The sequence below is a fragment of the Vidua chalybeata genome, chromosome 6, assembly GCF_026979565.1.
Source record: "Vidua chalybeata isolate OUT-0048 chromosome 6, bVidCha1 merged haplotype, whole genome shotgun sequence".
Classification (NCBI taxonomy): Eukaryota; Metazoa; Chordata; class Aves; order Passeriformes; family Viduidae; genus Vidua; species Vidua chalybeata.
This window is the reverse complement of record NC_071535.1, coordinates 59,548,566-59,574,262: the sequence shown is the minus strand read 5'-3', so window position 1 is coordinate 59,574,262 and position 25,697 is coordinate 59,548,566. Positions and strand designations below refer to the sequence as shown.

At 41.4% G+C, this 25,697-nt stretch overlaps 2 protein-coding genes across 8 annotated transcripts in view; one reads left to right on the top strand and one right to left on the bottom strand.

Moving 5' to 3' along the window:
- Positions 1-18,437, top strand: part of PPFIBP2 (PPFIA binding protein 2) — a 93,864-nt gene extending 75,427 nt beyond the window's left edge. For 4 of the 7 annotated variants that reach the window (XM_053945001.1, XM_053944995.1, XM_053945000.1 and 1 more), the window contains 20 exons: positions 1,049-1,110; positions 1,628-1,703; positions 2,379-2,476; positions 2,655-2,719; positions 3,162-3,230; positions 3,580-3,640; positions 5,156-5,197; positions 6,851-6,995; positions 8,324-8,356; positions 8,911-9,049; positions 9,695-9,823; positions 10,306-10,456; positions 10,620-10,731; positions 11,225-11,313; positions 12,001-12,123; positions 12,730-12,855; positions 13,697-13,885; positions 14,281-14,451; positions 15,966-16,031; positions 16,672-18,437. In XM_053945001.1, coding sequence (XP_053800976.1) covers positions 1,049-1,110; positions 1,628-1,703; positions 2,379-2,476; positions 2,655-2,719; positions 3,162-3,230; positions 3,580-3,640; positions 5,156-5,197; positions 6,851-6,995; positions 8,324-8,356; positions 8,911-9,049; positions 9,695-9,823; positions 10,306-10,456; positions 10,620-10,731; positions 11,225-11,313; positions 12,001-12,123; positions 12,730-12,855; positions 13,697-13,885; positions 14,281-14,451; positions 15,966-16,031; positions 16,672-16,743 — 2,018 coding nt within the window. In that variant the 3' untranslated portion in view covers positions 16,744-18,437. The remainder of the gene's footprint in view (positions 1-1,048; positions 1,111-1,627; positions 1,704-2,378; positions 2,477-2,654; positions 2,720-3,161; positions 3,231-3,579; positions 3,641-5,155; positions 5,198-6,850; positions 6,996-8,323; positions 8,357-8,910; positions 9,050-9,694; positions 9,824-10,305; positions 10,457-10,619; positions 10,732-11,224; positions 11,314-12,000; positions 12,124-12,729; positions 12,856-13,696; positions 13,886-14,280; positions 14,452-15,965; positions 16,032-16,671) is intronic. The other 3 variants (XM_053944997.1, XM_053945002.1, XM_053944996.1) reach the window with 2 other exon arrangements.
- On the bottom strand, positions 18,068-25,643 carry LOC128789258 (NADH-cytochrome b5 reductase 2). Its single transcript, XM_053945003.1, has 9 exons — positions 25,151-25,643; positions 24,922-25,068; positions 24,214-24,286; positions 23,058-23,164; positions 21,959-22,088; positions 21,158-21,241; positions 20,535-20,620; positions 19,864-19,963; positions 18,068-18,920 (listed from the first exon to the last, which is right to left on the bottom strand). Exons 1-9 carry the CDS (start codon positions 25,163-25,165, stop codon positions 18,748-18,750), a joined length of 915 nt encoding a protein of 304 aa, XP_053800978.1. The 5' UTR covers positions 25,166-25,643; the 3' UTR covers positions 18,068-18,747.
- Between the last annotated feature and the right edge of the window lie 54 nt (positions 25,644-25,697).

Here is a 25,697-nt window from a genome sequence, read left to right as displayed (position 1 = left end):
GCCTGTGCATGTCCTGTGTCTCTTCTTTGAGAAAACACCTGTGAGGTTTACTTACATGTTTTAAACATAATCATTGCAAGGTGTGCACTTTCCAGAACCCCCGCAATAAAAACTAATTACAGCTTTTTCAAATAGTTTAGCTATGACATTGTGCGTTCAAGATTCATTTGTAAAACCTTCTTTCACAGATGCTCTTTGGCAATGTTGATTTTCTTTCCCCTTTCTCCCTTCATGCCTGCTGCCATATCTGTTTTCATGGTTTTTTGGGGGACAGTTGTCTCTGGTTTAATGTCAAAGCATGAATGGCTGGAGGTGGTAGTTACAAGAGAAGAACTATTTCAGGTTCTGTCTCCATCACACTTGGTTTCCTCAGGAAGACTTGCTGGGACTATTGCATAGAGAAAAATGAGAGATTTGGTTCAGCAAAGTTAGGATGTGATTAACAACCTCATAAATTTCAGAGAGGGTGTTTTAATTGACTTGATTTTAACTTTACCTAACCCTAACTCTGTATCACTAAACTGTGTGTGAGAAAATTCTGCATTAGCTCATGACGTAGATTTAAACCAAGTTGCCCATAATGAAACATTTAAGTAAATAACATTTTACAGAATTTCCTTGTATCAAACCAGTTTTTTGTTATTTTTCATTCCCAAGTTCATGGATGTACTTTAACTACTTCTCAGATGGAATTTATTTTCAGTCCTACTTTAAATTATTTCCTTAAGTATATAACAGCAAGCACACTCTCATCTTTTGCAAAATGAGCTTCAGTGTTTCTTTTCTTTTCCATTGCTTGACTTCCATAGTTTAAAATAGTGTTAGGTAGTCTTTTGTAAGCAAAACCAAGGTGTTTGTGTTGTGCAATACTTTTAATAGTTCAGCTTCTGAAAATAATCTACATTAATTGTAATTTAGTAGTGCACTGGCCATGCCACTGACATGGTTTTGGTTATTAGTAAGAACACAGGGAAAGTATCACAAAGCATCTATTTGCAGTAAACATAGCAAGTCTTATTTCTCTTACAACATTTTAAAACATTTTCAGACCAAGAAGTTCAGCGGTTGAAGATAGGAATGGAGACATTATTGGCTGCAAATGAAGAAAAGGTGAGAAAATAATCCTTGTTCTATGTGTTAAGAATGAAATTATGGTTTTGAATCTCTGAAATGCTCCAAATAACACGTTTTCTGTAAGGACTAAATGAGAAAAGGGATTCATTCTTCAGGAGACTGTCATTTTTGTGGTAATAAATCAAGCTGTGGGATTTTCCTGCATGGTGGCACACCCATATATGACCACATAAACAATAATATGCATCCCTAAAAACTTCCTTTAGCAAGAGGGGAATCCTGGCAGTGAAACATTAGTTCTGGAGAACATTAATGTGGCTCATAACATTTATTTCTCAAAAAAAGCTCTAATGTCCAACTCCTCTGGTTTTCTTACATCTATAATTTCATGTTGTCAAGCAAATATTGTGTACAAAGGCAAATAACATTTCTTACAGGGCATGTGAAAGACTGAGCCTGTTTTCATTAAAATCACAGAGATGTAGTACAGCGTTTCTGCAGTTTAAAATGAAGGATTTAAAATGTAACTCAATTTATTTCATGTTTTCCACAGGACCGTCGGATAGAGGAGCTGACACTACTGCTAAGCCAGTACAGGAGGGTCAAGGACATAATGATTGCAGCTCATGGTAAAATGGCTTGTGAATAATTTCCTGATTTTATTTTTAGTTTATGTGGTGGTTCCTGTGATCATTATGACCTGTGACCATCAGCCATGATTCACAGCATGAAATGATCCTAGAGAGGGAGAACTCATTTCCCTTCCACTAAGGAGAACCCTGACAGCTGATGAGACAAATTTTGTTTGGAAGGAACAACTGAAAACCCACATTGCTTTGCTCCACACAGTTCTGTGTATTTAACTTCAAAATCTGGGGTGGGAGGAAAAATCTGTGTCCCGTTTCTCATTTACACTGTAGGAAGTGGAGTGGGTTTTAGGACAATCTCATTTTAAGTTGCCACCATAATTTTCAGCACTGAATTGAATCTGGGAAACTTGACCTTCTGAAAGGACAGTTTTGTTCCATGCACACCATCACATTAACAAGCAATAACAATATTTTTAGGCCTTGCATGGCAGAATGGAAACTTGTGTTTAACACACAAAAATAGGGAATGAGAGTAAATGTGTTTAACACACAAAATAGAGAATGAGAGTAAATCTCTCTTGGAACGTTCATGAAGTAAATCAATAAAAAGAAGCAAGGAACAAGCCATGATGCTCTGGATTGTTGAGCTGATACTGCAGAAAGCAAACTTTGCCTCTTTCTCTCCCTTTCCACTTCTTCTCTCAAACATTTCAGGCTCTCCTGTCTCTGGTGGCAGTGAAGAGGAACTTGAGGCAACTTTAAGGAAGTGGAATCTTTTTAATAACTCTCAAGGAGAATTACTGAAAACAGAGGTACAGATGTTCTAGAAGCAGGTTCTGCTGTACAGATGATTTTTTGCTGTTGGTTTCTCTGTAGTAATGTGGGTGAGGGCTCAGCCCTGGTCGAATTTTTGTATTTCTTGGTATGGGCACAGTAGATTCAGCAGAAAGCACCAGAGCTACAGGCTTGAAACTCTTGTATCTTCCCCAGGCCTCTGCAGGAGAATTGTCACCAGCTGTGCTCCCTCCAGTGCCACACAAAGCCGTGGAAATCAGGCAAGACCTTTCTTTCTCCTGTGGTGCTAAAAATTGTATTATTTGGACAATAAATTGTATTATGTATTATTTAACAGTTGGCATCTTCCCTTGACTGTTCTTGGCTTTGCTGCACTTTTGGGCATTGTGAAAGCTGTGCTTGTCGTGGAGGTTTGCAACGCTTAGATGTTTAAGGTTTAAATTATAGGAATAAATCAGCATTTTTATATCTAATATAATATATATTTATATAATATATTTTATAATATAAATATATTTATATTATAAATATGTAATATACAAGAATATATATTATATTGTTATACTATATATTATACTATATTATACATATAAATGTGTTATATAGATTTCAATGTTATTTATTGATATAAACTATATCTATGTATTTATGTTTATGTGTCATATTTTATATATTTATATGTAAATTTATTTCTATTTAAAGTGGAAGCATTCCAGTACCTTCAAGTAATTTAAACTCTCAGCAGGAAGAATCGTTGGAAGTCACAAATAGGTAAGAACTGTCATCGAAATGTAAAACAGTTTTCCTTTCTAAAATCCCTAAATGTTGCACATTGCTCACAGAGAGTTTTTACTGTGCTTGTTAAGAGTTTCTGAGACCACCTAGAGGTACAAGGCTACAGCTGCCCACTGGGCCTGGCTGCCTTTCACTGCTGGTCAGAGGATGCCTTGCTGCTCCTTCTGCCTTCACCTATTGCAGTTCTCAATGCCATGACTTTCAGACTTTAAAGCACAATAAAATAAAAGAATCTTTTAATTCTGAGCTCTGTTTGAGACACTGCTGACATGCAAACAAACCGTGCTGTATTAACTGCTGCTCTTCTGCCTGTGCCTTTGTTAAGGGTTCCACAGAAAAAAAAGTCAAGTAGTTTAGAAGACCTGCAGAGCGAATCCTTGGAAAAGGTTGGTTTTATTTGTAATCACAGCTTCTGGTTTTTAATGTCACAGCTAAAAGACAAAGATCAAGTATAAATATTATTTTTGTTATACATTGTAGTAACTTTAACCACCACTAACTCTGTATGTGGGGAAAGAGCCCTAAAACAGCTCAGGTCTTTTTCCCCCCATTTCCAAACTGGCTGACACACTCACGTGGACACACCTTCAAATTAAGTTTTTGCCCTTAAAGAAACAAAAATATTTAAGTGAAATACAAGAAATAACAAGGAGTCATTTTGTTAAACTGCAATATTTTGTTTATAGGGTTTTTTTAAAGTATTTTTTTACTTACAAATCATTAAACATATTAAGGCAGCTAATCCTGAAAGTAGCTAAATGTTGGGACTGGGTATTTCCAGATAGGATTCCTTTCTGGCTGTGTGCATGTAACAGTGTTTTCCCTGAGCTTTCTGAGCCAAATGGCATTCCTGAAGATGGCAGCAATGCTGCCTTAGTTACAGCAGCAGGAGCACGTCAAGGGCTTTCATTCCAGCCCAGAGTAAAACTTCCCAATTTGCAAAGTCTTGTTACATTGTGGTCCACGGTCCTGTTTTGTCATTATGTACACTGACATTTTTTTACACTTTTGTAATTCTGCTTTGTGAGACTGTTGTTGTTTTCTGTACTCAAATTAGGTTTAATACCAGGTGATCTAGACCCAGTAATGCCATTGAAATCAGATACCAGTCATATAATTGCTCCAGTTCTTAAATATTTTAATATTTTTCTTGACTTGCTGGAGATGGTAGTGACCAGGTAGAATTAAATTTGTGAAATTTTTGCTGTATTCATTTGATTGTAGTCACACGTGACAAATCAGAACTAACATTTCCTTCAATGAAGAATTAATAAAGATTTTCTTGTCATAACTTTTATTTTCTTGTCTTAAACCAAAAGTCTGAATTTATTTCTGTGATATGCTGTGATAAGGCTGGACCTACACATTTATGCTGGAGTTATTCTGCCTTGCTCAAAGCTCAAATTCCCACTGCTTCCAGCAATAATAATAATAAAATAATAAACCACATGGGTGTCCCTGACCTAACTGTGGTGGAATTTTTATCACTTGGTTTCTATCAGAGCTCTTTATGGTTTCAGCTGGATCCATACAGGATTGTGTGTATTATTTTATGTCAGTTGTTTTCATGCTGGTCTGTTAAACAGCTGTTGTGTTCCCAGCTCAAAGCAACTCTAAAGGGACCACCCAGAAACCTGAAAATAGCAAAATTCCTTTGATCACAGCAGAACTTAAACAGGAATTTTGTAGAGTGGGGAATGAGCAAACACAGTTAGTATTAAATATTGGATTGAGATGAAATTAAGAGGGAACAGTCCTTGTAATGTATTGTCCATATGTTAAGCACCATCTCTATAGCAATAAGACTACATTTGATGTTCCATGTATGTATGTTAATACTAACATTTGTCTGTTGCTTTTTTCCACAAAACTTTGAAATTGCCCTCCCTGAAACTCCATAGTATGTAGATGGAAAACCAGCACAGCCTGTTGTAGAACAAGAGGTATATTAACTGCAACCTTCCCTAACAATTCTCTGGTGTGGTGTGGTGTGATGTGCTGTGATGGTATGGCTGGTTTGCATTTTATATTCATTTTCTCTTCAAAATGTTTGCATAGTTCCAGTGCTTACAAACACAGGGGGTAAAGATTTGAGAGGGAAATCTTTTGGTTTCTTACTTTTTATCTAGAAGTTTGTTACATGAAGCTGAGGTCAGTCAGTCTCAGAATGCACACTGCTGATGTAAGACACAATTTCTCTACTCTCACAATAGTTTTGGTACAAATCGGGATGTATTCCTGCAGTTGCCAAAAAGGAGCAGAGCTGAGGAACTGAGCAATCTGGCCTGCAGTTGTAGTATCCAAAGAATCCTCTAGGCCTTGGAATAAGAACAGATAAAGCAGTGATTGTCTCATAGAATTTTTAATGTATCATCCTGTCACAGACAATGTTTGGAAAAAATTTTGTTGGAATGGGGTTACTGAATAGGAGCACACTGTATGTTCCTCTGTACTAAATATGGTTTGCATCTTTCCAGTGCAAAGTTTTCCTATGAAACCTCCATTCTGATACTGAAACATTTACCAGAGGGAATTTATTCCAAAATATTGGGTGTACACCATTCCCCCTACTAATGTCAGCTGGAGCTGCAGGGTCGCTGCTTGTCTCAAAAAGCATCCCTGCCCTACAGCTTTCACCCAGAGTGTTGGCTTGTCCATCTCTTCATCTGGATTCAGTGCTGAAGAAATCCCAACAAGCCATTTCCAAAACTGTAGGCAAAAGTACACATGTGAAACATGTGCTTTGCCTGGAAAAATAACTTATTAGGCTCAAATCCATCAGATTTATGGGAACATTTCATCTACCCTTGTGAAAGGAGCAAGGAGCCCAAGTAGATATCACTTGAATGCAAGGAAAGTTAGGTTCTGTAATAGAACTGGCAATTATATTTAGCTGTAATTATCTTAAAAAAAAAAAAAAAAAAAAAAACCTTCACATTTAAAATTCTGACTATGCAAAGAGATTTTTGTCCTTACAAAAGTTAAATTTCTGTATCCTAACTTTGGTTTTGATTCTTTTACTGTTATTAATGGTGGTAGGAAATACATTTGTGGAAATTTAAGGTGTACCAATACTTTTGGGTTGAATTCCTGAGATACAGTTGTGAGGCAGAAACAGAGAAAGTCTGGTGGAGAAAAAATGATCTGAGACGTAACTAAATACATATTTGGTGCTATCAGAGCTGACCTTGGAAAGATCAAACAATTAAATAGTGACAGGGTCCTGGGGGAGAGAGGGACAGCTAGAAAAATTCTTATGGCAAAACCAGGTAATATTTAACATATATTTTAAATTAATGCAGAGTGGATGAAGTGGGAGGAGCAGATAATATTTAACATATATTTTAAATTAATGTAGAGTGGATGAAGTGGGAGGAGCAGATGAGGGAAGGCAAGGCTGTGTCTTAGCTAGGAAACTGTCAGCTGATGGATGGGTTTAAATTGAGTTATCTGCAAGCAGGAACTTGCAGGGAGTGAAGTTCATTTTGAACCATACATTTTTTCTCAGCTTTAAGAACATCATGTACCAGATTGCAGATGCTGTGAGCGATTTGATTTTGTACTCATTTTCTCTTTCACTCTTTTAAAAACAACAGAGTAAGCCAGTGGGGAAAGGCAGCAAGTACCAAACGCTGCCAGGAAAGCTGCCCCGAGCCCTGCAGAACGGAGAGCAGGGAATGTACAGCTCCCCAGAGGGGTGTGGCACGAGTGACAACGATGACAACGGCGTCCCTGGCCTGAGTATGTACCTGTGCCTCTCTCCCCACAAACTGTCTGAGGGGTTGGGACACAGAGTGGGATGGAATCTGCTGTGCCAGAGCAATGCACTGCGATGTTCGCTTAGGGAATGTCCTGCTACTGCTTTTTCCTTTTTTCTTTCTTTAACAAATACCAGAAATATTCCCATAGCTCATGGCAGAATGAAGGATGAGTTTCTTTTTGAGGGTTTTGTTTGGTTTTTTTTTTTTTTTTTCCTGTTGCACCTGACAATACCATTTGAAACTTCTCAGTACAACCATCAGAAACATGAACATTTTGGGTAAAAATCCCTCTATCAGCTCTGTTGGTTGCTTAGCTGTGGGGGACCCACTAGTGAAAATTTAATATACTGCTTGCAGAAAAACATCCGTGAATTTTGGAACTACAAATATATTTCCATTCCACAACCACAGCCCTGTGGAATCCTGTATTAATTTCTTTTCAGTGGCACCTTAAGCACAGATTTGTTGACAAAAAGGTGTTAAGAGTGAGGCGCAGGACCAGGTATTTTTTTAGGACTGAAGGGCTTGGGAGCTCAGGCACAAGAGTAACCCTTGTGATTCTGAAGTCTTCCTGCACTTTAAAAGTTACAGTGAGGTTTTTTTTGTTTGGCTGTAGGTGTTTTTTCTCTGGTGGGGGTTGGTTAATTTTAAGGCCTCGTGGTCCCTAAAGCTGCTAGCACGCTGCAATTTCAAGGTTGCAATAGGCTGTGGTTGTTTAGGGGTTTTGAAAGAGCTTTTCTGTGATGGCAACTTTGTAGGCAATGCATGAGCCATGCTGTAGTGTCTTCAACTGCAGGATTATCCAAGGGTGGGTGAGCTTGAAAAGGAAAATGTTTTTTTTTTTTCTAGAAACAAGCAATGGCTTCTTAAATACACTGAGTTAAGAGAATTTTTTTCTGCAGGTTGGTTTGTTTCTTGCACGTGCAGTGAATTCATTCCACCTCCAATTCTGTGTTTCAGAGCAATTTGATGTAATCTTAGCCACTGCTTCATTTCAGATACTCTGCAGGCTTCATAGAGCTCTGTAGTCTTTGCTTAAAGAGCTGAAACTTTCCAAGAATAGTTAGGAAAGCCCAAACAGATCCATTTTCATCCTTACCTGTTTAAGATGATCTGTACAGAGTTCTTGGGTCTTGTGCACACCAACGCATATTCACTTCCACGTCAAGCATAGCTGCTTCTTTTTCTTTTTGTTTCTGCTTTTAATGCTCAGCTTAACTACTTTGCCCTTCTGTAACTTTATTTTGCTGGTGTTTTGTATCTTCTTTGCTTCTCCATCTGGCTTTCTGCTTCTTGGGATGACTGAAGATCGCGGCAGGAGTGTCAGTGCGCCTGTGCTAGGTACTGTATCCAAACAAGATGCAACTTTAACACTCAGTTTGCTGCTTACTTTGTTTCTTTCCTTTCCCCCTCCCTTTCCCTATGGAATACTAATCCCAGCTGGGTCCCCTAGACTGAGCTCCTTACATGCAGTACTGAAATGAAGTAATAGCTCCTGCTGTGTGGCATTCACATGGAGTTTCTTTTTATGACACTTACTCCTGCTTTCGTTCTCACTCAGTTTAGAAAAATCCCCACTGCTTTCGATGGAGGAATTGAGGTATTAAGAGCAGGCAAGAAGACCTTAAACTAATTCAAATAATGTAGTTAAATAGAAAAGAATGAAATGACAGAATTATTTTACCCAATGTTTTATTATTTTCTTTTTTTTTTTTTTAATCAAGTGTCCAGCTGTTTTTCACCTTCTGAGCATGTTTGTTTTTTTTAAATAAAAGAATGATGTTATAGGTATCTCTACTTTCATATCATGTTCTGCATTTAAGCATCAGCCTCCCAGACAACAACCTTATCAAAAATTAGTATAAAATGTGACTATAACACTGTTCTTAACGCAGGAGAAACAGAGAACATGGATGGCACAGTGGTCTCAGATGACCTTTCACCTCTCTCTTCGGGAACGGATTCAGGTCCACAATCTCCGTGGTCTCCAGAAAACAGAAAAAGTCCAAAGGGGATCAAGAAAATCTGGGGAAAGTAAGGTCTTTTTTTTTTTTTTTTTATTCACTGTCAAAGCATTTCAGCTGAGAATGAATTCCCGGCAAAATCTACAATTATCTATAGCAAGAATAACCTAAAATTTGAGGAGCAAAAGCAGCTTTGGGATGGCACAGGTGTGTTCTTATGTACACAGGGGGGGTGGAAAAAATATTGGGAGTGTTCACAGCGTCATGCTGGTGAAAGAAATAAGGCACTGCTGTAATCTTAATGCTATTAATTTAGCATGCCAGCAGTTTTATTAGCCATGAAAAATTAAATTGTAGCAATTTGCTCATTACTAAAGACACACAGGGGAAAAAAATACGGGAAAACAGAAGGAACGGAAAGCAGGGCACAGTTGCACTGTGTCCACTTGATCTGCTTCAGCAACAGCTGCCATTTCCAAGTCTGGATTATTAATTGGATGAAAGTGTCACAGCTGCTCTGTGGAGCTCCTTTACTTTCCTCCAGAGTTAGGTCCAGACTGAGTTTCCTAGAACTCCTTCAGCTGCCTGGGGAGTTTGGCATTTGCGGTTTCCGGGGAGATCCACAGAGCTGTTAGTTGTCACTGTAGTTTCCATGCAGAACAAACATCCTCTGTCAGCAGCTAACAGTCCTGTCGTGGCACTCTTGTCTTGCAAGAATCCGAAGAACTCAGTCAGGTAACTTCCCTGCAGACGACCTGGGCCTGGCAGAGTTTCGGAGGGGAGGTCTCCGGGCTACAGCTGGACCTCGCTTATCCCGATCCAAGGACACCAAAGGCCAGAAGAGGTAAAGGCTCCTCCTCCCCCTGGCACCAGCCTGGTGCTGTTGAATGTGCCCAACAGCCAAACCCATCCTCTTGGCGAGTTTGCCCGAGCGCTGTGGAATTCCACAACAGCTGGAAAGAGTTTCCCTGGTAGCAAAATCATCCTGAGAATCTCCCCTGCCTGCAATCCTCCACCCCGCTGCTTTGGTGGAGTGTTAAAAATTTCACCTTTTTAAAGAACAAGGAGAATAATTATCTCCTTGTCTGCATAATGATGAGGATTCACCAATTCCCTTTTCCCTCTTTTCAAACAGAAGATGGGAAATTCTTATCTGCCCTGCAACTGTTCACAGGTTGTGGCTGGGCTGCCAAATTCCCAGGACACCCCAGAACACAGCACCCCGACAGATCTGCTGTGGTGCTGCCTCTGGCACACCGTGAGCTTTCCAATGTGGACATTCCTTCTTTCCTTTGAGATCTTCCCAATGTTTCTTGTGCTTTTCAGCGACCACAATGCCCCGTTTGCTCAGTGGAGCACTGAAAGAGTTTGTAACTGGCTTGAGGACTTCGGCCTGGGCCAGTACGTGATTTTTGCCCGGCAGTGGGTGACGTCAGGCCACACGCTGTTAACTGCCACACCTCAGGACATGGAGAAGGTAATCACTGCTACTCTCTACCTCCTGGTTCTGTCCCACCAGGCCCCTCCAAACCATTGGCTCTACCTTCCTGAAATCCATAGTATCAATCCTCATAGTTACCTCACGTGAGGAAAGGAACCAGAGGCAGGGCAAAGTCTTTGTTAATGTTTTTTTGTTGCAGGAAATGGGAATAAAGCATCCACTGCATAGGAAGAAATTGGTTTTGGCCATTAAAGCTATAAATGCAAAACAAGACGAGAAGTCTGCACAACTTGATCATATCTGGGTGACACGTAAGTGTTTGGACTCTCACAGAATTGTTTGGGAGGGAATTTCTCCCACCTCTATGAAAGGGCAGCCTGACTCACGTTTAAGCAGTTACCAAACATCTTTTAAAAAGCACTAAGTTTCCCAGTGGAAGAATTGAAGATTTTTGTGTTGTTCCTGATACCCAGACCTAAAGCTTGTGGTGTGCTATGGAGAGCTCTGTCAGAGAGCAGGAAATCAGATGGGTAGGCTCAGTCCAGGAAAAGCTCCATTGTGCTGCAGAAGATGTGCTCCAGCACGTGTTGTGTGTCAAATATCACAGGGCTGGTGTGGACAAAGCTGCTTGGTGGGAATTGCTTTCAGGCTGCTGGCAAGAGGCTGTCCTCAGGAAAGGGGAACAGGTAGAATGAGCCACCTGAATGAGCCACCTGAATGCCTCAAAAGAAGCCAGGCAAGAGGGGAGAAGGGCTTCATTCTTACCGATCTGGATTTGGTTCCCCATTGCTCTCATATCTGCAGGGTGGCTCGATGACATTGGCTTACCCCAGTATAAAGACCAGTTTCATGAATCCAGAGTAGATGGGAGGATGTTGCAGTACTTAACCGTGGTAAGTACAGTCCTTTTTTCTCAGTTTTACCAATTTTAACTTCTGAATAAGAAAAACTTTTAAGTTTTTCCTTTGAATGTGAGAAGTTAAAGAATTTTTACAAAATGGAAATAGTGCCAATAACTCCTTTGTGCTGCCCAGTGCACAGAATTTGTTCCTAAGGTCCATAAAATACGTCATGTGTTAGGGCTAACTTCTGCAAAGTCCTTCTTTCAATATGATGTAGCACACCACAATTAAAAGTAAAATGACCTTTTTTACATGTAACCTCTGGAATGCATTGTTCTCTCAGCAAAGTAACAGCAGAAAATCCAGTGATTTGTACAGCTCTGACTACATCCACAGCACACCATGAACCACACACAGCCACTGTGTTTTCTTCCCATTCTCATGCCCAAGTCTGGGTAATTAAGGCCTGGATTTGCCCTAACAGGCTACACTCCTGCCTTCATTTTTTAGCCAGGTCTTGCTCTGGTGCAATGTTAAAAACCCAACAAACCAACAACAGAACCCCCTCCAAACTTCCACCCTAACAAAACCCAGACCCTCTTTAAAGTATGAACTTTCATCTTTCCTAAACCACAGTTACTGTAATGTTATATAAAACTACACAGCAAATTTAAACTCTTTCTTCCTGGGGAGAATATCTGTTTTGGTTTGTGTTCTGAAAGTCTCTCTTCTTCACAGAATGATCTTCTCTTCCTGAAAGTCACCAGTCAGCTGCATCACCTGAGTATTAAATGTGCCATTCATGTGCTGCACGTCAATGGCTTCAATCCCCACTGCCTGCGCAGGCGGCCAGTTGAGGAGGTAAAAGAATGTTGAAATAAATTACTTTAAGCAAGTATGAATTACCTGGTCCCAGCCAAAAGGGATAGAAAGTCAGCAGTGTACAGTGGTAGAACAGAATCATTGCTTCTAGGGACTTGCACCTAAAGCAGCAGCTATGTGACTTATTAGGTGAATCTCGTGCATTTCTCTTCAGAAGTTATTTGCATAGTGGGGGAAAAACGCTAATTCATCTTCCAAGAGAATAATTTGGACTGACTTGTCTTTGCCTCACCTAATTTCTAAAATCTGTAAGGTTTTGGCCTTACCTGATCAGCGCAGTTTTTTCTTAGCATTAAGCACTCTCAATAACCCTGTTGTCAAATGTTCCCTTTTTTTCCCTTTAATCTGTAATCTCTGCTGTTGTACTTCTTGATGCAACACATGGGGTTTCATCAGTACTAGACCAGGTCTGCCATCTCATCAGAGACTGCTTGAAAGGGGCTTGAAGAGAAAGAATCCCTCAGTCAGGGAAGCACAAGTGGAGGAAGAGGAGGGAGGCTGTTTTTGTCTGAACTGAGATACGAGCTGTGCACACTCAGACAGTGCAGGCTGTGGTGTCATCACCTTTTGTGGTCCCTCCAACAGAACAACGTGTCTCCTTCCGACGTGGTGCAGTGGTCCAACCACAGGGTGATGGAATGGCTCAGATCAGTGGATTTGGCAGAATATGCACCCAACCTTCGAGGCAGCGGAGTGCACGGGGGCCTGATCGTAAGAATTTACCATTTCACTATTAAAAACTGACAGGCTGTAATATAAACCATCTTTTATCTGATGTTCATCAAGCAGAAAGAGACAAACACATCTGCAATGTGACAGCGGGATCAGGCCTTCCAAGGAGCCTCTTTGATCCATGCATCTTCATTTTACAAAGGAAAATTAAAATAGAAAAGGAACAGCTAAAACACTTTCTATAATCACTTTCTATAAAACACTTTCTATAAGCTGAGCTGTGCACAAGTGTATGACAGCAGCACAGAAAAGGAAACCTGAACTGTGCTGTGTGAAAATTGTTTTTTGATAAGGCATCACTGAGTGTTTCTTTGAGTGATTTACCAGAACTCTGAGCCACGCTAAATAACCGCCCTGAAGTCACAGCAGTCAGGAATGACATTTTTTTTTAAATTCAAAACATTTAGAACTATTTGCAGCTCAGTAATGTCAGGGTTCTGAAATACCATGATTCTAGTGCTGTAGAATTTTTGCAAAAATGCAGCAGTAGAAATCATACTAAGACTAAATTTTTACTCTGAGTAGAGCAAAAAATTCTGAAAGGAAACTTGTTTGAGCCAAACAAATGTATGGTTTGATGATAAATATAAACATATATTGATGGATTTGATGATAAATATAAACACATATTTGTCTGATCACATTCAGCATTTTTTCTTGGCTCCTTTCAGGTATTTCCCATTCAAACCCCAGTATCATGAGTGAGCTATAAAAGGTCTAATGTGAACAGGTACTTAGTGAGAAATCCTCTGCTAAGCACTGTAGTAGTTTACTATTGCAAATATTTATATAAAAAATAACCATCCTGCCCTTTTCCCAGATTCTGGAACCCCGCTTCAATGGTGACGCGCTGGCCATGCTCCTGAATATCCCACCCCAAAAGACCCTCCTGCGCCGCCACCTCACCACCAATTTTAACGTCCTAATTGGGCCAGAGGCACAACAAGAAAAAAGAGAAACCATGGAGTCAGCAGCATACACACCTCTGACCACCACTGCCAAAGTTCGGGTAGGTCCCACTGTCAAAAATGAGATGTCAGTGTCAGACTCCTCTACTCTGAATTACAAAGAAAGTAAGGGACAAATGTGAGAAGGGAGAGGTGAATTCTATGAGTGCTACATTCCCCTTGATTCTACATACCAGACCTTTTACTATGTGTCTGTTTTCAATCAGGTCCTGAAAACAAGCAAGCAATCTGTTCCATCTTTTCTTAGAAGGAACATCATGTAAATGCATTTAGCATCCACTGTAACTCCAGTTTGAGAACAAATACAGTTAATTCAGAAACTACATACTTGAATGACCAGGGTATAGCAGTAATTGAAAAAGGGGAGGATTTTGAATGGTTACAGAAAAACTTTATTTGTTTTACTCCAACTACTTGTGTTGACTCCTTATTTTAGCCAAAGAAACTTGGATTTTCGCATTTTGGAAACTTAAGGAAAAAGAAGTTTGACGAATCAACAGACTACATTTGTCCTGTGGATACAAGCCCAGCTGCTACGAATGGTACTTCGAAAAACTACGGTGGCTACAAAGGACTTAGTCCTTTCACTGACAGGGAACTGGATCAGGTGGGACAGACAGACTGATGCCATGCTCATCTCATCCTCTCCATGCATTCCAAAGCTTGCAAATAACCAAATGTTCCCCTATAACAAACTCTTTGCTACATCCGCATGAACTCACAGAGAAAAGTATTGGCTGTGGACACTGGAAAGAGTTCCAGATTAGGAGTGTTGGGGTTTTTTTTAATCAACATCATAATAAACTCATCCATCCTCAAGCCCTTTTTCAGGACTATGACACCTTTACACTCTGAAGATCGAGGTATTATGTCAGTCAAGGGCATGGTTGCAGGAAACATAAGACTTTTGTACTTCTAGCTTTCATAATTTTAGTATGGCACACCTTTTTTTTCATTATCTTTATGGGTGGTTTTTAATGTAATAAATTCATTTGGATAAACTTGTACAAAGCTATCGAGTTATATTAAAGTACAACTGGATTGTATTTTTTAACAGACAGTAATCAGAAAATCCAACTGAATTTTTCTTTCATGGTGTACAGTGGGGAATAGTTCTGCTTCTGAAGACAATGCATCAGCAATGAACAAATTATTAATAAACCAATAGTTAATTCACTTTTGTAATGTAGTAGTGAACTTGTGAATGAAAATGTCTAGACAGCATACAGAGATATGATGATGACTAAAAACCATCAAATTTTATTTCAACTTTGCTGTTGTGTAAAGGGATGTAAACCCTGAAAAACGGAGCGCTCCTGGAGCCTTGTGTGAACTTCAGCAGCACACAAGAGCCACACAGAGGCAACTGGAGTAAACTGGCCTTTCTCCAGTGACATAAAAACAGTTTAAACCTGATAAGAGAATGGTCACAACATTGAAAAGACTAACTGTGAAGGTAATTTTTTCATTTGCATGGTTTAGTGCATCTAACATCTCATTTGTGTTCACTGGCTAACCGTGGTCTTTTTCAATGTATTGCTCCTCAACAGGGAGGATACCAAACCCTGACTGTGGATGTCCACTTGCTCAGCTCAGAGTTGTGAGGGAATGCATTAACTTAGAGCCAACTGTGCAGTTGTTCAAGCATGACAGAAAGACTGGATTTTTCTCTAGGAGCATGGTCTGTCTATTAAGCATGACTTCTGAGCATGTGGCCCACACAGGAAATCACAATGCCCTAGAACTGGTGACATTTCTATGAAAGAAGAGGTAGGACTCTATCAAGGACTTCTTGCCTGTGAAAGCCTGCCTGAAATAAGTAGTGTCAGACCATTTAGAAAATTTTACTTTTCATTGATAGTATCAGTTAAGCTTTTTCTTTTTATCCTGTGAATTATAGGCCAAGTTTCATGGAATCAATCTCTCTTAATCAGGATCCACTCTTCCTGTCATTAAATGCATTTTCACATACCGTGTAGCACAGAGGCATTTGTGTTAAGGAGCTTTTCAACTTACCCCAACTTCATTTGTCCAGGCACAGATCCCTCCCAAAGCTGCATGTAGAGTGAATAAAATTGCACATGCTGTCTGATTTGAACTAGTTGCTGACTGCTTTTACAGATGGAACACTCAGAAGGCACAGTAATGCAAATAGGGGCTCTTTCCCAAGGCATAACCCACCTCACGGTACGTACTCGTTCCTCTCTCGTTCCAAAGTCACCCATGTGCTCTGCTAAATCTCACTGAAAGTTGGTTATTGCTGGTGGAAATGAAGAGTAAGTGGGTCTCTGTTCTTGTTAAGTATCTCTTTACAGCCTGGTGGGACATTCAGTCAAAAAAAAAAAACTGTTTTTAAATTGTTCTAGAAATTAAGCTTCATTTAGGCCTCTTTAAGTTTTCATGAATTCTGCTGTCTCTTTGCAAAATAACAGATATTCATCCCCTTAAATGAACACAATTCTTCAAAGATTTTGCAGGTAACCATCACAGAAGCTAGGAATGAGGTACAGACTTCTGCAAATTTACATGAGCTATAACTGTGCAGAACGAAACACCTCACTTTTGCTTCTTCATTCCACAGAAGCCAATATATTAAAAAATAAAAAAAATGAGCGACTGGAAGACATAATGAAGAATTATGAAATATAGTTGAGTTGCATGCCAGACGCAAAATCTCTAAAAGTTTCCCCAAGCAAAAAAAACTTTATTTAAAGCTGTATTGAAGAAATTCCCTTTGTGTTGTGAGCCTGATCTCACTGTAGCTGGGTCTCTGGGAGCACAGGCCTCTCACCAAACACCCTCAGTCCTTCCCATCTTGTTCTTTCAGACACTGCTGAGCCAGGATGAAATGCTGAATGACAGCAGGTTTTTAACACCAACCTTTGAAGACTGGAGATGATGCTTCAGCATGACCAAGATTGCTACTCGTACCTCACGCCTGCAGGAGTGGCCAGGAGCAGCTGGATGCTGTGGAGCAGGAAAGCTTTACCTCTTTTCTGCCACTGCCACCTCCCACCTAGCATTTCCTACCGTCAGTGTAGCCACACCTTACAGGTAACTCTCCTCTGTGCTGTTTTCCCACATCATGAAATAGGAAACAGGTGTTGGGAGAGGAGTGGGACTCATATCCAGAGTCTGGAAAGCAAAGACTGGCAGTGCTTTGTCCTTTTATTCAGTTAACTTTTACATGCCATGTTGATGTACTGTTACGTGAAAGACCTTTTGTAATTTTTTATTTTTATAATTAACTCCTGGTGCAGGAATCATTAATACATAATTGTATCACAGGGGCTAAATCAGAGCCACCTGGAATTCAGCTGGAGGCTGGTGAGAGCAGCAGTAATGGCTCACTCACCACTCCTGTGGTCTTGCCAGACTGGTCCCCAGGAAGGATTTCAATCCCTTCTCCCTTTCACTGGCACCTGTCCTGCCCTCTTTTTATCCAAGTCAGTGTGCTGTGGGATGGGAAGAATGGAACACAGTACTGTCCATCAAGCCCTTGCTTTTATTAGGATGACAAGCTGCCATGTTCACAAATCTTTACCTGAGGCAAAAACAACTGCAGCAGTGAATGTAACTCTGAGACTACCAGGAAAGTACCAGAAAAAAACACAGATTTGTTTCTTTAAAACACCTGACAAAATCTGTTGCTGCTGTACTGGGCTAGAGAGGACTGCATCAGAGGGAAATATGGCCTCTCACTTTTTGAGGGGCTGAGGGTGAAGTTGTCACCTTTACAGCACTTGTGGCATTTGTTTAGTTTACATGTACATCTCCTGTATTAATGAGCTATTAAAAAGCTCTCTTAGTAAACAGATAAATGCCAGAAAAAAATCTCCTTAATTGTAATGAAAAGTACTCTGTACAGGGCTGGTGTGCATTGCTCTCTCCTTGCTGGCTGCAGGTGTTGCTTTAGATTCCAATATAGCCTGAGGGCAGGTCACTGCCAGCCACAACCCTCCCAAAGAAAGAGGGAAGCTCCAGGGCTGGCCACAGGATGCAGCCAAGGGCTCTTTGAGAACTACCTGGGGTGCTTTTTACAGATAATCTACCCTGGTCCTCACTTCACCAGTCTCTCATGACAGACCTTGCACTGTATGGTCAGGTGTAAGAAGATAAACACATTATTTACACAGTGGTAAAATCAAGGCAAATTCTTTTCAATCACTGCAAACTGAAAAAAAAAAATGCGAATTCAGAAGAATGAGAAATAAGTCTACACATCAGCAAAGTACTAATGTTTAATGTTTAATAAAAGGTGTTAAATGTACCGGTCTGGCAATGCAGTCAGGTACCATGGGCATTTGAAATACTTTGTCAGGTCAATTAGCCAACAGACTTATTACAGCACTGCAAATGGGATTGGCTGCTCCAGCTGCCCTGGGATAGTCCAAACACAGTATTTCCTGTTTTCTTTCAATGCTGTATTTACAACTCAGTGTGTTGTTGTGCTAACTTGGCTGTGAATAGTCAATCCACAAAACAATTGATTCTTCTTTTAAATATACGTAGTAAGAAATCCTAGTTAGCATAACACTGGTATAAATGCTTATTTCTTGAATGTTATGAATAAATTCTGAATGTTCCCCTCTCTTTTGCTGACTGTGGAATTATTTAACACAAATCCATGTGGATGACCTTTCATCTTTACATTTTTTTCCCTCAGAATTACTATTTTATACTAATTCCAGAGGTAAGACTAAGTAACTCCCACAGAATTCAAGATGATTTCTCAACTTCTTAGTATTAAAACACAAAAGGTAATTATGAAGTTATAAACCACAGAAATTACATCAAGGTGTTAAAAAAACACACACACAAACAATCACTGCACAGTTGCACATCAACTGTTCCTGTAGAAAAATATGCAGTACTTCCACAAAAGGTATCAGTGACATTGATGTTAGTAAGCAAATGTACTGCTCTTGGGATAGCCAAGCTTGTCCAGGTTGGGCTGACAGGCAAACTGAATCATTGGTGGTGGCCCACACATGAGAATGAGGGTCTCACTGCCAGGGGGAGGCAGGTGGGCTTTCAGCATGTCTGCAGTGACAAAGCCAGAGCTGTACTTCCAGTCTGCAACAAAGAATTAATTCATTCAATTACTTTGAATCTCTCTACAGGCTGAAGCCTTTCTAAACCTCATTAAGTAGCTGAAGAATCGAGTTATGGCACCATCACTGCAAGCCAGGAAAGGATTAAATTTCTCACTCAGCTCAAACCTAGTGATCCCCTTCCACAGGGACAACAAGCATGTAGGTAACAAGATTTGGCTGATAAGATATGGAAGTCTTCAAATAATAAATTATAAAATTTAAAAGAAATGAGCAGGTAGGAATAAAAAGGTAGAGTGAATCAGCTTTTCCAGTGAAGAGGGGTCACCCCGTATCAGGGAGAGATATTGAGACCTGTACTTTTGGTGGTTTTTTTTTTCTTTTTGAGATGGAGTGGTCAGGTGACAAAGTTTGGTGATAACAAAAGCTCTGCCGTGTAGTTTAGTGATAAGAGAAAACAAATTAAAAGAGGAAATAAATGCTAAACTATTTCAAGCAGCAGTATTATTGAATGCATCTGCCATTTGAAGTGAACCAAGAAGGAAAATGATGCTTAATCCATACACATGGCAACTTTGTTACACCAGAATCTAATCTGGAGCTGCTGCACAAAATATGTACAGGTATTAAACAATTTAGTGCCAACAACATGCTAACATAACCTGATTTGGGAGATAGCCCAAAACAGAGCTGAACTTTTGATGAAAACTCCCAAAATCTGGAATACATGAAAAGATGCACTGGGTAACACATCTGACCCAAATGAGGTTAATTATGAGCTCCCACTTTTTAAGGCCCACCTGGGCCTTAAAAATCCCTTTCTAAAACAGGGTATGGGGTAAGGTTTGTTTCTGAGGAGTTTCAAAGTGTAAGACAAGAACATTTGACTCTGATGTCCTCTTGAGCAAGAGTGAAGCTCTGACTGTTGTACAGGGAGCAGCAAAGGCATTTCCATGTGTCCCTACCTTTTGGAGGTCTGTCCAGCGTGTACCACAGCACAAACTGCTCAGGATGCCTCTTGGCAAGGTCTTCTAGCTCAGCTCTCAGCAATATATCATTTTCTGTCTGCAAAATGAGAGTGCTAGTTAGCTCCAAGCCATCCCAGGAGCCCTCTGATGGGAGCTCATCTGCCATTCACAACACATGCAATGATAAAAATTATGCAAATCAAGAAAGTAATTGGTATTTTGCCCCTTCCACGATAGCTATAATCATTATAGGCTTCTGTAAAGAACAACAAACTGTGAGACTTAGCAGCCACCTAAACACAGTCCTAAAGATGGCAATTAGAACTTTTTAATCCAGGCTAAAATCACAACGAGCTGGATTTGTCCCTGACCCTGGCAAATTTGGCCCTGGCAAATGTCCCTGGGCCAGCATGGTGAAGGTTAACTGTACAAAGAGATTAGTGGAAACAAATCCTGTTTCCTTGAAATCAGTGAAGGACTAAGATGAGCAGAGGGATCAGGATCTGGTTGCAGTATTTATTCCCTAATGTAGGAATTCAGTGAAACTATGAGGAGACACCTAAGTGTGAAAAAGAATGAAACATGGGCCATCAGTTAAAAAGGCTCAGAGGCCAGCAAAAACAAGTGGTATATTAAAGAAGAACAAACAGATGGGTCAGAATACTCACCTGATTAGCAAAAAGGAGGTAACATTTTGTGGAGTCCTTAGGATCATTTGTGATCTGACGGATCAGCTGCAACATAGGAGTTATTCCTGTTAAAAACCAAAATGGTTAAAGTGGGTATTTCTTTCCATGGCTACAGTTTCATTAATTCATATTAATTATTCATATTAATGCTGCCTCCCTTCAGTCTTCAATGGGATCTCAGTCTGCACAGGGCTACACACCTCTGGATTTCTAATCCACATGGAGTGCAGAGATTGGGGTTTCTATTATGACAAACAGTTCCAAAACAAACCCAAAATTCTTGTATGCAGGGCTTTTCTCTTCAGGATTCTCTATCAGGTAATTTTACCCTCAAGACATTCTCTTAAAATACTTTTTGTCACTGATGAAGCCAGTTCTGAGGTCACAAGGTAAATTAGTATTCACTCAGTAAACACTCAGGTTGCTACTCCCCAGGACTGAGCTCAAACCACTGGAGTGCCTCAATGTGCCACCATGAAAAGAAATCAATGAAAAGAAATGCAGGTGAAAGTACTCTGCTAGCAAAGTACAGTGACAGTCCTCACATATATCCATAAAACATTTCCACTCTCTAGACACCCCCATGATGGGATTCGTTTTACCTGTTCCTCCAGCTATCATCCCAAGGTGCTTTGCAAACTTTTTCTCTGCTTCAGACTTCTTATTAGGCTTGATAAGAAAGGTACCTAGAAGAAATATTCCAAACCTATAGGTACATTAGCTTCCAAACAAACATGGATACAAATTCCATGGGAATAAATTACCACAGGTGATCAATTAATGAAGACAAATCTGGAAGTCCCTCCCTTCTGCTGAGACAGTCATCAGGAGATTGCTGATCACAGGAGGTCAGCACCCAGAGAAGTGCTGAGCATTCTGAGGGGAGACTTAAGTGCACAACTCCTCTCTGTCAAGATCAGTGCAAAATCTTTCACTTGTATCCTACAAGAGGATTACTTCTCTGAGCTTATTTCCTCACAGTCAGCTCAGACCTGATTTTAATTATGAAATGGAGCTGGCTCTCAGTCAGCTGGTTATTCACTAACAACACTGAGATTCTCAGAGGGCATTTTAAGCCACAGTCTCACTTGCTTAAGAAGGATCTGGAGCATCACCCTCCATATGTATAGCTGAGGTATTTTATTTCCACTGCAGACTTCTCAGTCATATAATGGAGCAGCAATTTTTTCAGATTTATAGTCCCAGGAGTGAGACACTCATCAGTTATTCCATACACAAAGTACTCTTTCCCATCATATCAACTCCGACAGGCTCATGGTCAAGTCTAGAAAAGGTGTTTTTTCCTCTTTTCCACTTTAAAATAAGATTCTCTACAGCTGTCAAGTTTTATAAAAATGTAACCAATACCTCCCTTTTGCTCTCCCACCTTTGTGTCACAGTACCTGTCCCCTTATAGACCAGGAGTCCATTTGGCCCTCTGAAATCAATGGTATCTCCAATCTTCATGTTGTCTAGATACTGGGACATCTTCCCACCTTCTGGAAACTTGGGGTTCACATTTTTGTGGTAGACCTGTAAGAACAATCATTTGCACATTACCAACCATTAACCTTCCTGCAGACAGTATCTGTAGAACACAATCCTGCAGGCCTGAAATTCAGCACCTGAGAAAGAAATCAAGGCAATTCTTTGCTCTCAGTTACCTCTTGAGCAGCCAAAATAAGTAAAGTGTGCTATTGGGCACACGCCCCTCTGCTCCCTGCAAACAGCCAGGATAACAGGGATGGGTGGCAGGCAGATTATGTACTGCTGTCCTCATTTCACTATTGCCTTATGTCACCCCATTTTTGTAGCTGTTCCTTCTGAAAACAGCATTGCTGCATCTTTTCCTTCTGAACCTTTCCTACTCAGCCACACAACAGCTTTTTCAGTTTTCAAAGCACCTAAGAAGCATTAAGCAGCTCATAACAATTCACCACCCTTGTAACATGAAGAACATAGCATGCAAAAAAAAACCCTGGATTTTTGCCTAAGGACAAACTCTATCATAGAAAAGGATTAGGAAATCCAGAAGTCCTGGGATCAGATAATCCTGCATCCCCTAGCTTAAAGGATTTCCCTTGTGTGACTTGTTTTCTGCTTAGAGATGTTTGCAGTAAGCATTAGCAGCAGCACAGGCATCTAGAGGGAGAGACATCAGTATCCATGCACTGCCAAATCAAAGACATTGGGGAAATTGCTGAAGTATTGCCAGGGAAGTGATTCTCTCCTCCCTCTGCTCTTCCTCTGCCATCCCTCAGTGCCACACAGCAGATACACAGGATACAACTTACTATTCAAGGGCAATGTGAAATGAGCTGTTTGCCGTGCAGTCACCCTATTCGAAAAAGATGAGATCCGATGAAAATGAAATTTAATGAAATTTGAATGAAAGATGATGAAGTTTGATGACTAAATCAAAACAAACTATTTCATTAAAATGATGTGCTTCCCCTCCTTCCAGTTAGCAACTTATCTCTATTAAAGGAAAACAATATTTACCTTTATAATTAAATCAACGTAACCTTTTGTCTCGTCACTGGAAACAGGGGTATAGGCTCGAACCACCAGATTCCCATCAATTTTTGCAGAAAGGTAAACATGTTGGCCTGGGGAGAAAGAATTACAATCTGACTTTTTTTTTTTCATCCCTGGAGGACAAGAAAGAAAGGCAGGTATTGTAACCTGCTACACATGCAATGACAGAGAAAATCTTTGCCATATAAATGCTGCATGAAACATTCAATTTCTTCCCTTTTTTCAGCACAGAGCAGGCATCTCCCCAGGGAGTAATACAGTTTCAGCATCTTATTCCTAAATTCTTAAGAATGAATCTGGATAAACACACGCACTGCAGAGCACATCTCAGTTGGTTTGCCATTTGTCTAGTTAATTCCATTACTCTTTGCCATACAAGCCAGAAGAGAGTTTGGAGAAAACCAGGCAGCATGCAAGGCCATGCTCACAGCATGGAATGGGATGACCCTGACACCTGCCACACAGCACAGGAACTGCCAAGTGCACAGCAAACAGAGCCACATCTGCAGATCAGAGAGAGACTTTCCCCTGAACAGATTTTCACTGATTCAAGGTCCAAGGTTCAGTGCTATCAGTGTTCCAGGGCACAGGAAAGAAGGCCAATCCTAGGCTGAAATTTGTGCTACAGAACGCCAGATAAAGTTGCGTGGAAATGTGTGTAATTTAAAGGTAAGTGCATGCACAGGAAAGGCTCTGAATATTTCAGCATCTACCCAGGCAGCAGAGTTGTCCCCTTTCTCCTTTACAAGTGTGACTGTATTTGCCAAAACCATGAGGGCAATTGCCAATAGACTGAGGGGACCAGATGGAAGTAGAATGCAAATAAGAAATATGAAAAAGCTTTGACAGATACCATTCTTGCTTATATCCTGACTGGTGACAAATTCCATCAGGCTCAGTTCAGTTTCACTGCTCCATTTCTAACCTACACCACACAACTGGACAAAGCACTCAAAAAAGATGAGAAATCCAACCCTCTGGGAAACATGATGTTTCTCTCTGAGACAGCTGCATTCAGATGCAGCTTTCAACTCCTTGCTTTGCTGAGCCTTAAATTCACAGTCGGAAGTCCAAGAACTGTGAGAAACCAGAAATACAAGTAACTGTTTACAGTACTTACCTACAGGTAATCCTAATATATGATTCGTTGAGGGTAGCCCGAATCTAAATTTCTTAGTATCGTGACTGATTTCCTAAAAAACCAAAGTTAGAACGAGGTCAGCATCACCATTAGTTTGAATTTCAAACTCTACTCAACACAATATGCTTCAGCAAGCCTGCTCTTTGTTAGCATGCAAGCCAAATGCTGGGAAAGGACACAGAAACGGCTTCGAAAAATAAAGTTGAAATAACCAGGAGTTTCAGAAGCTCCTCTCTACTTCCACAAGGAGTGACTTTTGCCTACCTGCACAATCCCTACAGCATCTTTACATAGATAAAATCAGGAAACCCTGTGCCCAAGGCCAGTGAGCACATTGCATGCTTGTGACCAAAGATCATGCTACACAGCCGTGCAGGAGCCCAGGCTGCCGAGCTTGCTTCTCGTGGTGCACCCAGGACAGGAACCGAGGGAGGAACACAGCCAGCACTTCAACGCGCAAAGCGCCGGGAAACAACAGCTCGCAGCGTGCCATAAACGCTCTTACACAGCTGCTCTACCATGGGAGCATCACGGGGCGGCTGCGGGGACCACAGCCATCCTTGCACGGCTCCGTGCGCTGCTCTGGGGATTCGATCCCTGGGGTAGCCCACGGCCAAGAGCCTCCCAGGCCAGCGGACCTACTGCCCTCGGACCGCCGATGCCCCATGTCCCCAGAGCCCCGGGCACCTCCTTGTCCAGCAGCCGCAGCGGGTACTTGGCCAGCGGGTCCTGCAGGGTGACGGGGCCGCTCGGCCTCCGCGCCGTCCCTCGGAGCAGCAGCAGCAGCAGCGCGGACGCCGCCACCACGGCCACGGCGATGGCCACAGGCACTCCCTGTGAGGGGAAGAAGGGCAGGCGGTGAGGGCACGGCGGCGGTGAGGGCTCGGCCCGCCCCAGCCGCAGCCCGGCCCCTCACCGCAAACGCCTCCATGGCGGCCTCTCGCCCGCAGCCCCGGCCGCGCAGATCCCGCCTCGCGGCTCCTCCTCGGCTTCCTCCTCGGGTCCAGCCTCGCGGCTCCTCCTCGGCTTCCTCCTCGGGTCCCGCCTCGTGGCTCCTCCTCGGTTCCTCCTCCCGGTTCCTCCTCCCGGTCCCGCCTGAGGCAGGGCGGGGCTGGGCCCGGGCGCTACGGGGGAGCCCCGCTCCGCCCTCAGGCCGGGCGGGTCAGGCTGCCCCGCTAGTTAAATTCTTGGTTTCACAGAATTCATGAGGTTGGGAAATACCTCTGAGATCACCGAGGCCAAACTATGACCGGACGCCACCGTGCCAAGCAGCCCGTGGCATGTCCGGCCTTTCCTTAAACACCTCCAGGGACAGTGACCCCACCGCCCCTTCCAATGCTTAGCAATTCTTTCTGCGAAGTAAAAGAAAAGGAGGACAACAAAGTCGAACTAGCCAGTTCAGATGAAGAATCGGCAGTATTTCTGTGCACCCAAGGCACGGCAATAAATGGATTCCCTAAATG